We start from the raw sequence: 17,014 nt of genomic DNA on the forward strand, positions 1-17,014 counted from the left end.
ATAAAAGGAGGAAGAAATAGAGAAGGAGGAAGAGGGGGGTAGAGAAGAAGAAGGAGGTAGAGAAGGAGGTGGAGGAAGTAGAGAAGGAGCTAGAGGAGGTAGAGAAGAAGAAGGAGGAGGAGGAGGAGAACAAGACAGAACAGGAAGGTAGAGGAGTGACGATAAAAGGAGGAAGAAGTAGAGAAGGGGGAAGAGGGGGTAGAGAAGAAGAAGGAGGTAGAGAAGGAGGTGGAGGAAGTAGAGAAGGAGCTAGAGGAGGTAGAGAAGGAGGAGAACAAGACAGAACAGGAAGGTAGAGGAGTGACGATAAAAGGAGGAAGAAGTAGAGAAGGAGGAAGAGGGGGTAGAGAAGAAGAAGGAGGTGGAAGAGGTAGAGAAGGAGCTGGAGGAGGTAGAGAAGGAGCTAGAGGAGGTGGAGAAGAAGAAGGAGGAGGTAAAGAAGAAGGTGGAGGAGGTAGAGAAGGAGCTGGAGGAGGGAGAGAAGAAGGAGGAGGAGGAGGGGGAGGAGGAAGAGTAATTGGAGAAGAAAGTGAGATAGAAAAATGGAGTACGAAGAGGAGAGGGTGGGTTAGGTGGATGGGCCGAGGAGGAAGAAGGAGGGAAGGAAAAATGTGGAGGAGAAGGTAATGATTGAAAATGAAGGTGGAGGACGAAGAGGAAGAAAAAGATAAAGGAGGATATAGAAGAGATGGGGATAACAAAAGAATAAAGAAGAAGAATTGGAGAATAGAGGAGAAAGAGAAGGAAATCAAGAAGGAGAGGGATGGAGGAAAATTGTTGATAATGAAGAAATTTTGAAAGAATTGGAGATGGAGTGGGAGGAGGAAGAAGAGAAGTGGAAAAATATGTGGAAGAGGTGATAAGCAAAGTGGATTGTGAGGGAAAAGAGAAAGAAGAGGGAGGAAGAAGAGGAGAATTTGGAGGAGAAGAGGGGTTCCTGATGCAGGAGGAGGAGGAGGAAGAGGAGGAGGAGGACTAAGAGGGATATGAGGAGTGTCTGTTGGAGATAAAACAAAAAATCTGATAACAGAGGAGTTAGTGGCTAAAGTGACAATTCAGCTTAAAAGTTTGAGGTGGTGGTGATTGTGATGTTGGTGGTGGTGGTGGTGGTGGTGGTGGTGGTGGTTGTGGTGATTGTGGTGGTGCTGTTGTGGTGTTGGTGGTTAAATATTTTTCACCTGGTTGGATGTCAGCGGTGAAAGGACTGAATGGGTGGAGGGAAGGGATTTGCGTTGATGGCGAAGTAGTGGTGTTGGCAGATAAGATTAGTGATGGTGGTGGTGGTGGTGATGGTGGTGGTGGTGGTGGTGGTGGTGGTGGTGGTGGAGGAGGATGAAGAAGTTTCTAAATTGTGTGTGTGTCTGTGTATGTGTGTGTGTGTGTGTGTGTGTGTGTGTGTGTGTTTCACAATGTTCTTAGATCACGTGTTGGACTCTTGATCGACAGCTATTACCCTCCCGGATGAGAGTTCAGAGCTCAAATACTGTATGCCCGATCTATGGGCACGCACACACACACGCATACAACTCCTTGCCCACGAGAGTTGGAGTGCCGACTCGCTGTGCAGCGATGCTAAAATTATTTCACCCCTGGGCGGGAATCGAATTCGGACGGCTGGATTAGCTGTCGGGGTGGTACCACAGCGCCATCGAGACGTGTGTGTGTGTGTGTGTGTGTGTGTGTGTGTGTGTGTGTGTGTGTGTTTTGCGATGGTCCTAAGCTCTTCAATACAGGGACCCTCTCAGCTGAATAAAATCGTCAGGGCTGAGCCAGAATGAAATATATAAATAATGCCAACCACATCGGAGTGATTAAATCTACTTACCGCATTTGGGAATACAAGTTTCATTTGCAGGAGAATGACTCTTAATATTTCGATTATTATTTTTGTAATTGTTGCGCTGATGATACCGTAGTTATTGACGTATTTATTTAGTGCTATTATTAATAATTCTTTTTCCGTGTTTATTTATTTTTTACCTATTACTATTTCATTATTTGTTTATTTGTATAAATTTTTGTTTATGTGTTTACCGAGATGAAGTTGGGGGGGGGGGAGGAAAGACTGGAGTCTTAATTCGATTTATATTCTTGACAAGTTTCACTATAAGCTTTCTTTTGATAAAGCTTGTAGCGAAACTAGTCATAAACAGAAATCTGATTAAGATTCGTCTTTCCTCTTCCCACCTACGTCATCTGAATTTGTATTTATTTATTTACTTGAATTTGTTTCATCATTTGCCGAGGTCAAGGATTGGATGACCCAAAGCTCGATTTCCCAGGCACAAAAAATACACACATACGCATTCACACACACGTGTGTATTATATATATATATATATATATATATATATATATATACACATATATATATATATATATTTATATATATATATACATATGTAGATATACATATATATATTCTATTTATTTTTTATTTATTCCTTTTTTTTTTTTTTTGTTTCTTTTTTTTTTTTTTTTTTTTGCAAACGCAGTGTACCGTGTCGACATCCCCCCCCCCCTCCAACAGCCTCTCCCAAGCCGGCTTAGGTCCATTTTGATTAAAATGCAAATTTCACGATATTTTCAAAGTTCATTGAAGTGGAGTTCGTGTAGTATATTACCGTATAATTTCCATGAAAACTTTATATTCGTTGTGTATTTTGTGACTATGTTCTTGGTACTTGGTATGTGTGATAGGGAAGTTTTTTATATATATATATGTATATATATTCATATATATATATATATATATTATATATTCATATATATGTATATATATATATTCATATATATTCATATATATTCATAATTAATCAAATTTAATTTGTTTCTTCCCAAAGACAAATTAAATTTGATTAATTATTACCCTAACACCATTAATAAAAAAGGTGGTAAATGTCCACCAAAGGTTAAAAGAAGAGCAGAGCCAAGGGGTTTATTCGATTCCATGTAAAGGCTGTGACTTAGTTTACATCGGACAGACTGGAAGGGATTTGAATACTAGGATGATTGAACATAAACGTTCCATTAAATATGCACAAGAGAGCTCAGCTGTGTTCCAACATGTTAAGCAATTTAAACATTGTTTAGATTGGGACAAAGCTGAGCTTATTTATAAATCCAGATGTGAGTTCAGGAGAAAAATTGTAGAATCTACTATCATTGAATATCAGCCCAACATGAATATTTCAAAGGGGCAATGGTCCCCGGATATAATGTCCGGACTCTTCATCACCAACCTATTGAAAGCTCATTTGCCTCCTGACCTCGCATACTGAGTGAGCCGAGGGTAGAGACATATTCCCATGTTCCCCTTTCTTTTGTTAAGGGTGCTACTTAAGCAGCACGCTCTCTCTTAATTGTATCTACTGAAGAGGATTGCAGTTTGCAATCGAAATATATAGATTCCCCGTTTCCAGTCTTTTCTACTCCAACAGTGGTTTCTACGTTATATATATATATAATATATATATATACATATATATAAATATATATATGTATATACATATATATATATATGAATATATATATGTATATATATTCATATATATATATATATATTCATATATACTGTATATATATATATATATATATATATTTCATATATACTGTATATATATATATATATATATATATATATATATATATATATATATATATGCATTTTTCTCGTATGTTGCATTGATCAAGGACAGTCTCTACTTTCTCTCTGTCTCTCTCTCTCATTCACTGCCATTGTCATTCTCTTTCCCATTCCATATGTCCTTATTTTCTTTTCTTTTTTCTTCATGTCCACCTTCTAGGCATAAAATTTTTCTTTAAGGATACAAGCGCTGGTGAACTGTCAGTAATAATGATAATAGTAATAATGGTAATAATAATGATAATAATAATAATAATTATAGTAATAATAATAATAGTGATAATGATAATAATAGTAATAATAATAATGATAGTAATAATAATGATAATAATAGTAATAATGATAATAATAATAATAATAATAATAATAATAATAATATCATCGATAGCCAATAATTATAATAGTAGTAATAATTGCTTCGAGGAGGAGGAGGTGGAGTAGCGGCGCACTTGAATGACTTTATTCTATCTGTCCGCAGAGCCAAGACCATCAAGAACTGCGTGATGGTGAACGAGGAGCTGACGGCGGAGGAATGGAAGCGACGATGGGAGAAAGAGAAGGAGAAGGTGAGCTCGCCCTGATTGGCCAGTCTGACCTACCCCGTGCCGGTGGCTTGCTCGCTTTAGATGTGTGTGTGCGTGTGTGTGTGTGTGTGTATTCCCCTTGGTCTTTGGATCACGTGTTGGACTCGTGATCGACAGCTATTTCCCTCCCGGAAGAGAGCTCAGAGCTCGTATGACCGATCTATGGGTAATGCTATGTGCGTGTGTGTGCGTGCGCACGCTTGTGTGTGTGTGTGCCCATGGAGGTAAGTGCCTATGTGTGTGTGTGTGTGTGCCCATGGGGGTAAGTGCCTATGTGTGTGTGTGTGTGTGCCCATGGGGGTAAGTGCCTATGTGTGTGTGTGTGTGTGTGCCCATGGGGGTAAGTGCCTATGTGTGTGTGTGTGTGTGTGTGTGCGTGTATGTGTGTGTGTGCCTGTTTGCCTCTGTGTGTGTGTGTGCGCATGTGTGGATGTGTTTATGTGTGTATGTGTATGTATGTGTATGCGTGTGTGTGTGTGTGTGTATTTATGTGTTTATATGTGTGTTTGTGTTTATATGTGTGTGTATGTGTATGCGCGACTGTGTGTCTGTGTTTATGTGTGTGTGTGTATGTGTATGCGTGTGTGTGTGCCTGCGTGTTTATGTGTGTGGATGTGTGTGTGTGTGTGTGTATGTGTATGTGTGTGTGTCAATACTCATGTTCAGACACACAAATATAGCGTTGTCCTAACCGCTTTAAGCTGGTGACGTAATTGATATTGTTGCACCGGACGGAACCCCACGAATAAAACCATCTGCCGAAACAAAACAAAAAATCATTAAAGTCTACCACTTAATCCAAAAACCCAATTTACCCAAACAACCCCCAATCGAGTCAACCATGCCACTGTTCACAAACCTCACCTTTATTATGACTGCCGCCAGACGATTTTATTCACATGAAGTGGAGCATTTGTCATGTCTGGATGAGGTGTCCTCTTCAAGTCCCTAAGGACAACAGATGTCATCTCCAGACCTCTTCAAGGGACAAAGGGACATAAGGTTCATGTTCCTATGTCTTCTCACGGGAAACTCGCCTTTGTCAATATCAATCCACTTGCTGGCTTCAGAGAAATGTATGTCTTTCTTGTCTAAACACGAGTTTCGAACTCGGTCGTGCACGTACGCGCACACACACACATACACACACACACACACACACACACACACACACACACACACACACACACACACACACACACATATATATATATATATATATATATATATATATATACATATATACACACAAAAGCACACATACATGTACATACATAAAATACATACATATATACATGCACATATACAGAAGATATTGCTTTTCCCCTGTCATCATCACCCCATACCATCTCATCCCATCCCATCCCCACTCATCTCCCCATCACCTTCCCCCCCACCCCCAACTCCTTCCCATTCTCCCCATCCTCTGCCCCCGGTCGTCTGAAGACATCAGCTGCTGATGCTCCAAACTTTTTCATAGTTACCAGAGTTTTCTCCCTTCTCCACACCTTGACACATTCCTTACCATAACCAGTACCCTTGAGCCCAACTCCTCCACCGCTCTCTAATCCCACTCCCTCTCACTCACTCACTCACTCACTCACTCACTCACCCTCTCTTCCCCTCTTTCTCCATCTCCTTCCCTCTCTCCATCCTTCCCTCCCTACTTCCCTCCCTCTCTTCCTTTCCCTCTCTCTCTCTCTCTCCCTCCCTTTCGCTCTCTCTCCCTCCCTCCCTTTCTCCCTCTCTCCATCTCTCCCTCTCTCCCTTTCTCCCTCTCTCCATCTCTTCCTCTCTCCCTCCCTTTCTCCCTCTCTCCATCTCTTCCTCTCTCCCTCCCTCCCTTTCTCCTTCTCTCCCTTCCTCCCTTTCTCCTTCTCTCCCTTCCTCCCTCTCTCCTTTCTCTCTCTCTCTCTCTCTCTCTCTCTCTCTCTCTCTCTCTCTCTCTCTCTCTCTCTCTCTCTCTCTCTCTCTCTCCCAAGTGTAAGTCTCAAATATCAATCCTTTCGCTGTTGTTCCCGACGTAATCATTTGATTTACCTGTCGCCAAGTGATTGTATTCAACAGTGGATAACCCTCAGCGCAGCAGAAGGGTTAAAGTAACGCATCTCATACACAAATATCCCTCGCCTCTCTTCCATGCCATTTTTACAAAGTACTCTCCCCTACCCTCCCCTCCTTTCCCCTCCCCTCCCCTCCCCTCCCTCGCTGCTTTCCCTTTATCCCCCCTTCTCACCACAGAAATAGCCTCCCTCCCCATGGGTATCGTGTTATCCTCCAGTTCTTGTTAAAGTAACGCGCTCCCTTTAACTTCCATCTCCGGTGTTATATGTACGAATACTTCATGTGTTTATCGCCGCTCGATGTCTTTCTCTCCCATATACTGTGTGTGTGAGAGAGAGAGATTCACCGTGGTCTTTATTTCTATTCATTCATTCATTTAATGTATTTTTTATCTATTATGTTGTTTTTTTCGCATCCGACCTAGTTATGGACCAAAAGGTCTCCTGTCGGCATGCCCCTCCTTTGTAATCCTTTGTAATGTACGTACACAGACCTTTCCTTGTCTCTTCTTAACATACCCTTCTTCCTCCCGCAGTCAACGAAGCTGAAGGCGCAGCTGGAGAAACTGGAGATGGAGCTGCAGCGCTGGCGTCAGGGCGAGAAGGTCGATGCCGACGAGCAGGTCACGGTGGACATGGAGCGCTCCATGGTCAAAGGTGAGTCGGAGACTCTTCTTCGAAGTCACGAACTCGGTCTCACGAACTCGATCTCACGAACTCGATCTCACTAACTCGATCTCACGAACTCGATCTCACGAAATCGATCTCACGAACTCAATCTCACGAATTCGAGTGACGCGAACTCGCCCAGGAGAGGGGCCGTCACCTCGACCTCCGCCGCAAACAGCGACGCTCTAACCCGCTCAGGAAGGTATAGTGGGTAAAAGAAGGGAAGGGGGAAGGAATCGGAGAGAGAAAATAAAAAGGTAAAAGAAGGAAATAAGAGTCAACACTCACGTACACGAAATAGCTTAGATGGGGATAAAGCCGAGGCTGGAACAATACATGGATTAAAATTCGAATATGATCATTTGAAATTAAGGATATAAATGAGGTTGGACCCAAGGCTAGATGTGATCAATTGGGGAGCAGGAGACGGGGTGCCACGAGTGTTGCTCCTCTCCTGAATACCACAGTCAGAGAAATATAAATCAGTAGACACACACACACACACTTACACACACACACACACACACACACACACACACACACACACACACACACACACACACACACACTTCCTCACAAACACACACACGCACACACACACACATACACACACACACACACGCGCACGCGCGCGCACACAAACACACACACACAAGGAGAGTGGTGGGTACTGTAGGACCACACGAATATGATTAAATCGAAAGAGAAAGAAAAAAAAAATCATAAAGCTAAACATTTCAAGGAGGTTGGGTTCCCGTCGGGTGACCGCGAGGGGCGGGAAGAGGAGGAGAGGGGGGAGGAAGAGGAGGAGGCGGAAGAGGGGAAAGGGAAGGAGGAAAAGGCAAAAGAGGAGGAGAGGGGAGAAGGAGGGTGAAGAGGAGGAGGCGGAGTAGGAGGAGGACGAGGAGGAGGGGAGAAATGGAAGAGGAGGGGAAAGAGGAGGAGGACGAAGAAGAGGAGGAGAGGGGGAAGTGGAGGAGGAGGAGGAGGACGAAGAGAAGGAGGGGAGGGGAAGACAAGGAGGAGGAGGGAGGGGGAGGAGGATGAAGAAGGGGAGTGCGAAGAGAAGGAGGAGGGGAGGGGAGGGGGAAGAGAAGGAGGGGGAGAAAGGAGAGGTGTAAGGAGGAAGAGGAGGAGAGGGAGAGGGAGAGGAGGAGGAGGAGGAGGAGGAGGGGAAAGAGGAGGAGGAAGAGGAGAAAGAGGCAGCCGACCTGCTTCGGTCGGCACCGACCCTGCGTCCGTATGACCTCGTATGTCTTCAACTTGGGACAAACTTTTACGTTTCCGTCCGTTGTTGGGTCATGTTTAATAATAACTCAAAAAAAAAAGAGCTCCAGAAACTCTTAATTGCTCTTGATTCTTTCGGGACGTGTCTAGTGGGCGTTGGTTCGGGAAAATATCCTCTAGGAAGTCTTATTGCGAAAGAGGAGGAGGAGAAAAGAAGAAGAAAATGAAAACGAAGAAAAGAGGAAGGAAGAATAAGAAAGTAAGAAGAACAACAAAATAGGAAGAAGAAAAAGAAGATAAAGAGAGAGAAGGAAGAAGAAAAAGAAGACAAAGAGAGAAGAGAGGAGGACGAAGAAAAGAGGAAGAGAAAGAAGAATAAAGTTGAAAAAGGAAGGAAAAGAGGATGAAAAAGAAGATGAGGAAAAGAGGAAGAGGAGGAAGAAGAAAAAGATGAAGAAAGTAGAAGAAGAAAATAGGAAGAAAAAGAAGAAGAACAATGAGAAGAAGACGGAGAAGAAAAAGGAAGAAAAAGGGGATGTGTGAAACAAAGAATTCGAGGTAGAAGGAAAAGGAAGAGGGAAGAAGACATAGAAGAGGAGAGGAGAAACTGATGGAGGACGAAAGGAGAGAGAAGAATGAAGACAAAGCCTATTTCGGGAATTTACAAACTCCAAATTGATCAAATTGCATTCACTACCCATTCCCCCATTGGCGTGGAAATGACAAGAGAGGGTAACAACCTCGTTGTTAAAAATGGTTTCAGGAAAATTGGAATAATGACCGAAAGTAGTTTAGACCCACTGGGTTCTCAACTTTTTTTCACTCCATTCTATCCCTTCATGAATTCTAAACATTCGTGTAGCTCATTTTTCCCAAAATCTCACCCCGCCATATATATATATATATATATATATATATATATATATATATATATATATATATATATATATATATATATATATATATATACATGAAGAGAAACTGCTTTATTACAAAGTTGACAATCATAATTATCTTACGTATGATAGATGTTTGTGATATGCATTTCCATTCTGATTCCTCACATTATATAGAAATGTATAATTTGTAACGGCAAGCCAAGTCTCCCCTAGATTCTTGTCTTTGCTCCCTTGGGGGGAGGGGGGGAGGGGGGTTCATGGACCCCCTATGTTGAGAACCACAAGTTTATTTGATCCCCATTTGGCGTAATCTTTCCCCAATATCACCAGTGACACTGAGTTTGTGTGTCCGTCTTCCAACTACAAACGCTTACGAACGTTTTTCATGAAACGTTACACACACAATTGTCAGGACTTCAATAGATGAGATACCAAGTTCGGTTTGGATTCATGTCCTTTGAAAGGATCTTTTGACCTCCGTTGTGCTTCGTCGAACTCTGCCTGGAAAACGCGTCTCGTGAGAAAGAGGAGACGAGTGGAGTGAACAAAGGAGGAGATAAACGAGAGATAGATAAGAGATAGAGAGAAGAGGGAAAGGAGAATAGGGAGAGAGAGGAGAACGGGATGAGAAAGAAGAGAGGAGGAGAACGAGGAGAGAGAGTAGAGGAGATACGTGAGACAGAAGAGAGGAGAATGGAGAGAGATAGAAAAGAGAGAGGAGAACGGGGAGAGAGAGAGAAGAGAAAGAGGAGAACGGGTGGAGATAGAAGGAGGAGATGCTGTAAAGGAAGAAAAGAGAAGAAGTAAAGAAAATGGTTTGCCATGCTATAGACTAGTTGGTCTCCTAGTACTTGTTCTGTTGTATAGGGTGGAAGAAGGGAGGAGGAAGAGGAGGAGGAGAAGGAACAAAAACGTGTGAAGTTTGCCATTAGAGAAAACGAGAATGAGAGAGAGATAGTGATAGAGAGAGAAAGAGAGAGAGAGAGAGAGAAAGAGAGGAGAATAGCAAAGGAATAGTGACAGAAAGACATAAGTCGGGGAAGGAATGTTCTTGAAGTGAGTATTTGATTGTGATCACTCAAAGCAAGAATTGACTTTGTGTTTTTTGTTTGTTTGTTTTTTTGTTTTTTTGTTTTTTGGGGGGGGGAGAATGGCTCAGATTAATTGATTCGAACACAAACCAAGGCACCCTTGCAAAGTTTAGATATCTACACAAACTTACATGTACGCTCGTGTACAGTACATACACATGTGTACACACGACCTAAATACACACATGCTAGTAGGTAGATGCATACGCCCTATATAGAGGCTGATTTTCCACACACACACACACACACACACTTTCAACGAACGGACGGCTTGACGAACGCTCTGAAGAAAAGTGCAGATTGTGGATACCAACGCAAAGAGAAGTGCCTTTTTGTATTTGCAGGGGGGGGGGGAATTGCTCGTGAGGTAGTGGGAAAGTAAGGAAAGAGGAGAGGGGGAGGGATTACTGGGGAAATGGAAGGTAATGAGGAGGTGGAGGAACTGGCCCTGACGGGCCGCCGGGTAGACAAAAGACCCCAAGACGAGTTGGATGATAACATGTCTAATAGGAATGTGAAGATTAGAGGTATAGATAGGAGCAATATAGCAGAAAGTGATGAGAATATTTTCAAGGGATTTAAAGAGAGTGGGGGGGACTCAAACCCCCCCGACTGACAAGACTAGAGATGAAGGTTGATAAGGTGATCGAGGACTTGGAGAGTAGGTTAGGTCATATGAACACCATTTTAAAAAGGGTTGAAAGATTGGAAGAACTGGAAAAGGCGAATAAAAACTTAACTGATGAAATAGAAGAACTAAAAAGACAGTTAAGAGAGGTAAAGGGGGAGAATGAGGAATTGAAGAAGAATAGTAAAGAAAACAGAGAAACAATAGCTAAAGAAAGTAAAAATTGGAAGCAAACCCAAGAAGGAAATAAGATTTCATTCACTGACATAGTCAAACAGCAATTGAAAGAACATACCGAAGACTCAGTTATTAAAGTGATGAGACAAAAGGAGAATATAGTAAGGGATTTAGCAGACAAGAAGAAATGTATAATTATATTAGGAATGGAAGAGAAACACAACACAGATAGAACCACAAGAATCAAAGAGGAAAATGAAAAAGTAAGCCAATTACTAGAATCAGTTCAGGAAGATGAACCAGGAATTATGAAACAAATCGAAGAGAAATTTAGACTCGGAAAGCACAGACAAGACCAGACCAATTAAGATTAAATTCAAGTCACAAACAACGGAAGAGAATATCTTATCCAAAACAGGGAAACTAGCAACAAGTGAACAACACAAAAAGATATGGATAAAAAGAGAAATGAATAAAGAGGAAAGAGAGGAAGAAAAGCAGAAAAGACTGGAAGCTAAGACAAAAAACGAGAACAGAACGGAGTCAGAGAAAGAGAGATTCTATTGGAGAGTAGTGAACATGAAACTAAGGAAGTTCGACATACAAAAGAAAAACATAAGGGAAACAGAGAACACAATGGAAGTGGCAGAAAACTAAGAGTGTCTTACACAAATATAGATGGATTAATAACAGGATTGAATGAGCTGAATGATTATTTGAAAGAAAAAGAACCGGACATAATGGGAATTGTAGAAACAAAATTAAAAGGCCCACTACCACCCAACAGTGTAGGACATGATGCATACAATTATTGGATTAGAAACAGAGAGAAAAAGCAAGGGGGTGGAGTTATGTTCCTGACTAAGAAGGATATAAACGTGAAAGGTGTCATATATGGAAAGAATACAGTAGAGATGATTATGATAGAAGTGGAAGACAGAGATAAGAAGAGCAGAAAATTTGTGATCAATTATGTGCCTCCGAAAACAGCCTCATGGGAGGAGAGTGAATATAAAAGTATGTTAGAGGACACAAAGATAGCATTAACTAAAATAATGGAAGACGGAGGAAGAATAGTTATGATGGGCGACTTTAATTGCAAAGAAATCTGCTGGGAAGAAATGACAGCAAAGAGTGGTGATGACTCATGGGGAAATGCTCTACTTGAGATGATTACTGACCATTCAATGACACAATGGATACAAGAGAACACTAGGTATAGAAATGAAGAAGAACCATCGAGGCTAGACTTAATAATTACATCTGAACCTAGAATAGTGGACAAGATTGAATATAAAACACCAATAGGTAAAAGTGACCACATATTGATTGAACTGGAACTTAATGAAGAAAAATATATGAAAAGAAATGAACAATATAGAAAAGGAAGAATGATGTATGAAAAAACAAACTTTGATAAAATAAGAGAATTCTTCCAACAAGAAAACTGGGAAGAAATATACAAAGAAGAAACATCAGTGGAAGAGAAATGGAATATTTTGACAAAAATTTACAAAAAAGGAGTGGAAAAGTATGTCCCAAGACAAAAACAAGAAAAAGAATATGTAAAATGCTGGTACAACAAAAGTTGTAGGGAGTTAAAAGACAAAAGAGACAAAGCCTGGACCAGATGGAAAAAAGACAGAAGACCTGAAAAATGGAAAATATATACTGGTTATAGAAATGAATATGTACAAAAGTGCAGAGAGAAAAAAAGAAAATATGAAAAAGATGTTATAGAAAAGTGTAAAGATCAACCAAAACTATTCTACAGATTTGTAAACAATAAACTGAAAAACAAACAAGACTTGGAGAAATTGAGACAAGGAGGAGTTGAATACACTGAGGAAATGGAAATGGCAGAAATTATGAACAAACATTTTAAATCAGTGTTTACAAGGGAAAATATACAACCTGAAGAGATTGAGTGGAAAGAAAAAGTCCCCCCTATGGAAGAAATAGAAGTAACAAAGAATGAAATATTGACACACTTGGGTAATTTTGATGTCAGAAAATCGCATGGGCCAGATGAAATAGCAAACTGGATTCTGAAAGAATGCAGGAATGAACTGGCAGACAAAATACATAGCATAATAAGCAGTTCCTTAAAAGAAGGAAAAGTTCCAGAAGATTGGAAAAAAGCAAATATAGTACCTATATATAAAGGAGGAAATAAAGAAGAACCTACCAATTATAGACCAGTCTCTCTAACAAGTACAATAGCAAAAATTTGTGAAAGAATTATCAAAAGTAGATGGGTAAAATACTTAGAAAAAAACAACGTACTAAATCCAAGGCAATTTGGATTCAGACAAGGACGGTCATGCGTCACCAATTTAATATGTTTCTATTCAAGGCTAATAGATATAATACAAGAAAGAGATGGATGGGCTGATTGTGCATTTCTAGACCTAAAAAAAGCTTTTGACAAAGTACCACATAAGAAGTTGCTTAAGAAATTAGAATATGAAGGAGGAATACAAGGTAAATTGCTAAATTGGATGGAAGACTTTTTGCAAGAAAGAAAAATGAGAGTAGTGATAAGAGATCAGCACTCAAAATGGAATGAAGTAATAAGCGGTGTCCCGCAGGGAACAGTTCTGGCCCCAATTATGTTTGCTATATATATTAATGATATGGATGAAGGAATTGAAAGCTATATGAGCTTCTTTGCAGATGATGCAAAACTACTGAAAAGAGTGAAAACTGAAGAAGATTGTGAATCACTACAGAGGGATCTAAATAAAGTACAAGAATGGAGTAGGAAGTGGGAGATGGAGTTCAATACAAAAAAGTGTAGTATAATGGAATTTGGAAAAAGCAAAAACAGAATAGCAGGATCATATAATTTGGGAGAAGAAGGAATAAAAAAAGTAGAAAATGAGAAGGACCTGGGAGTCATTGTTATGAATAATATGTCACCTGAGAAACATATAAATAAGATTTTTGGAGAAACTTATAATTTAATAAGAACAATCAAAGTGGCATTTACATACCTGGATGAAGAAATGGTGAGGAAAATCCTAATCACCCTGATAAGACCAAGATTGGAATATGCAGCAACGATATGGTCACCAAGTACAAAAAAAATGTATAAAAAAACTTGAAAGGATACAAAGAGCAATTACAAAACTGGCACCAACACTCTCAAAACTATCATATGAAGAGAGACTACAAAAACTTAAACTACAGACACTAGAGCAAAGAAGAGAGAGAGGAGATTTGATAGCTATTTACAGAATCATGAAAGGCATAGAAATTACTGATAGAGAGAATCTGATAAAATGGGATGACAGAAATACAAGAGGACACGGAAAGAAAATAAAAAAAGACAGCTATAGAAGAGATTTTAAAAAGAACAGCTTTCCTCACAGAGCAATAGACAGTTGGAACAAGTTAGATGAGAAAGTGGTGTGTGCAAAAACAATACATGAATTTAAAAATAGTTTAGATAAAATGAGATATGAAGACGGGACCCCACGAGCATAGCTCCCCTTCCCGTAAAATACAACTAGGTAAATACAACTAGGTAAATACACACACACACACACACACCACAGATAATTAAATTTATTAGGTAATTCTGTTCATAAGTAATCATTTCATATATGGATTTTGTCGGAAATTAATTTTTGCCACAAAATTTGAACAAAATTCGAGCCACATAATGAGCTTGATGTATTTTTTTTTCTTTTATCAAAATTAAAAAAAAAGTTCCACTGTGCATTTTTAATACAATGAAATATATTTTCTCCATTATGAATGAGTAATGGAACCCACCATACCTTAAATGAAAATATGTCGTCACTACCCACACCCACGCCCTGGATGCGCGCACACACACACACACACACACACACACACACACTTCAACGAACGGACGGCATAGAAGACGTTCTGAAGAAAAAGTGAAATTTCGTGGATCCCAAAGCAAAGGAAGTACCTATTGTATTTACAGGGTGGGGGGAAATTGCTCGTGGTGTAGTGGGAAAGTGAGGAAAAAGGAGAAGGGGAGGGATTACTAAGGAAAATGGAAGGAAATGAGGAAGGGGAGGACTTGACCCAGGCAGGCAGGCGTCATGTAAACAAAAGGGGTCCTGACCAGCTGAGTGATGATGAAAGGTCTAACAAAAATGTAAAGATTAGAAACATAGATATGAGTAGCACAGTGGAAGGTGAGAATAATAATTTCCATGGATTTAATGAGGGGGGGACGGATACCAACCTCCCCCAACTAGCAAGACTCGAAGAAAAACTTGAACAAATGACTGAACAATGAGAGAGTAGATTTGATAGAATTTCAAAAATGGCTGAAAGGGTTGAAAGATTAGAAACACTAGAGAAAGCAAACATTAACTTAACTAAGGAAGTAGAAGAACTAAAAAGACAGTTAAAAGAAGTAAAAGAGGAGAATGAAGAATTAAAGAGGAATAATAAAGAAAACAAAGAAGCCATAGCTAAAGAAGCTATGAGTTGGAAGACAACCCAAGAAGACAATAAAGTGGCATTCACTGACATAATTAAACAGCAAATGAAAGAACAAACTGAAGACTCAATTATTAAAGTGATAAGACAAAAGGAAAATATAGTAAGAGATTTAGCAGATAAAAAGAAATGTATAATTATATTAGGAATGGAAGAGAAACACAACCCAGATAGAACCACAAGAATCAAGGAGGAAAATGAAAAAGTAAGCCGATTACTAGAATCAGTTCAGGAAGATGAGCCAGAAATAATGAAACAAATAGAAGAGAAATTCAGACTCGGGAAATATAGTACAGACAAGACCAGACCAATTAAGATTAAATTCAGGTCAGAAACGACGGCAGAGAATATCTTATCCAAAACAGGGAAACTAGCAACAAGTGAACAATATAAAAAGGTATGGATAAAAAGGGAAATGAATAAAGAGGAAAGAGAGGAAATAAGGAAAAGACATGAAGCTAAGAGAAAAAACGAGACCAGAACGGAGACAGAAAAACAAGAATTCTACTGGAGAGTAGTGAATATGAAATTGAAGAAATGGAGCATAACAGAGAGAAACACAAAAGAAACAGAGAATACAATGGAAATAACAAAAAGTTAAAAGTATCCTACACAAATATAGATGGATTAATAACAGGACTGAATGAACTGAACAAATATCTGAAAGAAAGAGATCCGGACATAATGGGAATTGTTGAAACAAAATTAAAAGGCCCACTACCACCCAACAGCATAGGACACAATACATATAATTATTGGATTAGAAACAGAGAGATAAAACAAGGGGGTGGAGTTATGTTCCTGACTAAGAAGGATATAAGCGTGAAGAATGTCACATATGGGAACAATACAGTAGAGATGATTATGATAGAAGTAGAAGATAGAGATAAGAAGAGCAGAAAATTTGTAATAAACTACGTGCCCCCAAAAACAGCCTCGTGGGAAGAGAATGAACATAAAAGCATGTTAGAAGACACAAGAATAACACTAAACAAGATAATGGAAGATGGAGGAAGAATAGTTATGATGGGCGACTATAATTGCAAAGAAATATGCTGGGAAGAGATGACCGTAAAGGGTGGAGAAGACTCATGGGGAAGTGTTCTACTTGAGATGATTACTGACCACACAATGACACAATGGATCCAAGAGAACACCAGGTATAGAAATGAAGAAGAACCATCGAGACTAGACCTAATATTCACATCAGAACCTGAAATAGTGGAAAAGATAGAATACCAGGCACCAATAAGCAAAAGTGACCACATATTGATAGAACTAGAACTAAATGAGAAAAAATACATAAAAAGAAATGAACAATATAGAAAAGGAAGATTGATGTATGAAAAAGGAAATTTTGATAAATTAAGAGAATTCTTCCAAAATGAAAACTGGGAAAGAATACACAAAGAAGATACAACAGTAGAAGAGAAATGGAATATTTTGACAAAAATCTATAAAAAGGGAGTAGAAAAGTATGTCCCAAGACAAAAACAGGAAAAAGAATATATAAAGTGCTGGTACAATAAAAGTTGTAGGGAGATA

General features: G+C 39.6%; 1 protein-coding gene across 2 annotated transcripts in view; it reads left to right on the forward strand.

Moving 5' to 3' along the window:
* Khc (kinesin heavy chain) overlaps window positions 1–17,014 on the forward strand; it is a 721,767-nt gene that overhangs the window by 663,745 nt on the left and 41,008 nt on the right. For both annotated transcript variants that reach the window (XM_076184928.1, XM_076184929.1), the window contains 2 exons: window positions 4,125–4,212; window positions 6,830–6,950. In XM_076184928.1, coding sequence (XP_076041043.1) covers window positions 4,125–4,212; window positions 6,830–6,950 — 209 coding nt within the window. The remainder of the gene's footprint in view (window positions 1–4,124; window positions 4,213–6,829; window positions 6,951–17,014) is intronic.

The sequence above is a fragment of the Oratosquilla oratoria genome, chromosome 5, assembly GCF_046742065.1.
Source record: "Oratosquilla oratoria isolate Oo_2021 chromosome 5, ASM4674206v1, whole genome shotgun sequence".
In the NCBI taxonomy this organism is placed as follows: Eukaryota; Metazoa; Arthropoda; class Malacostraca; order Stomatopoda; family Squillidae; genus Oratosquilla; species Oratosquilla oratoria.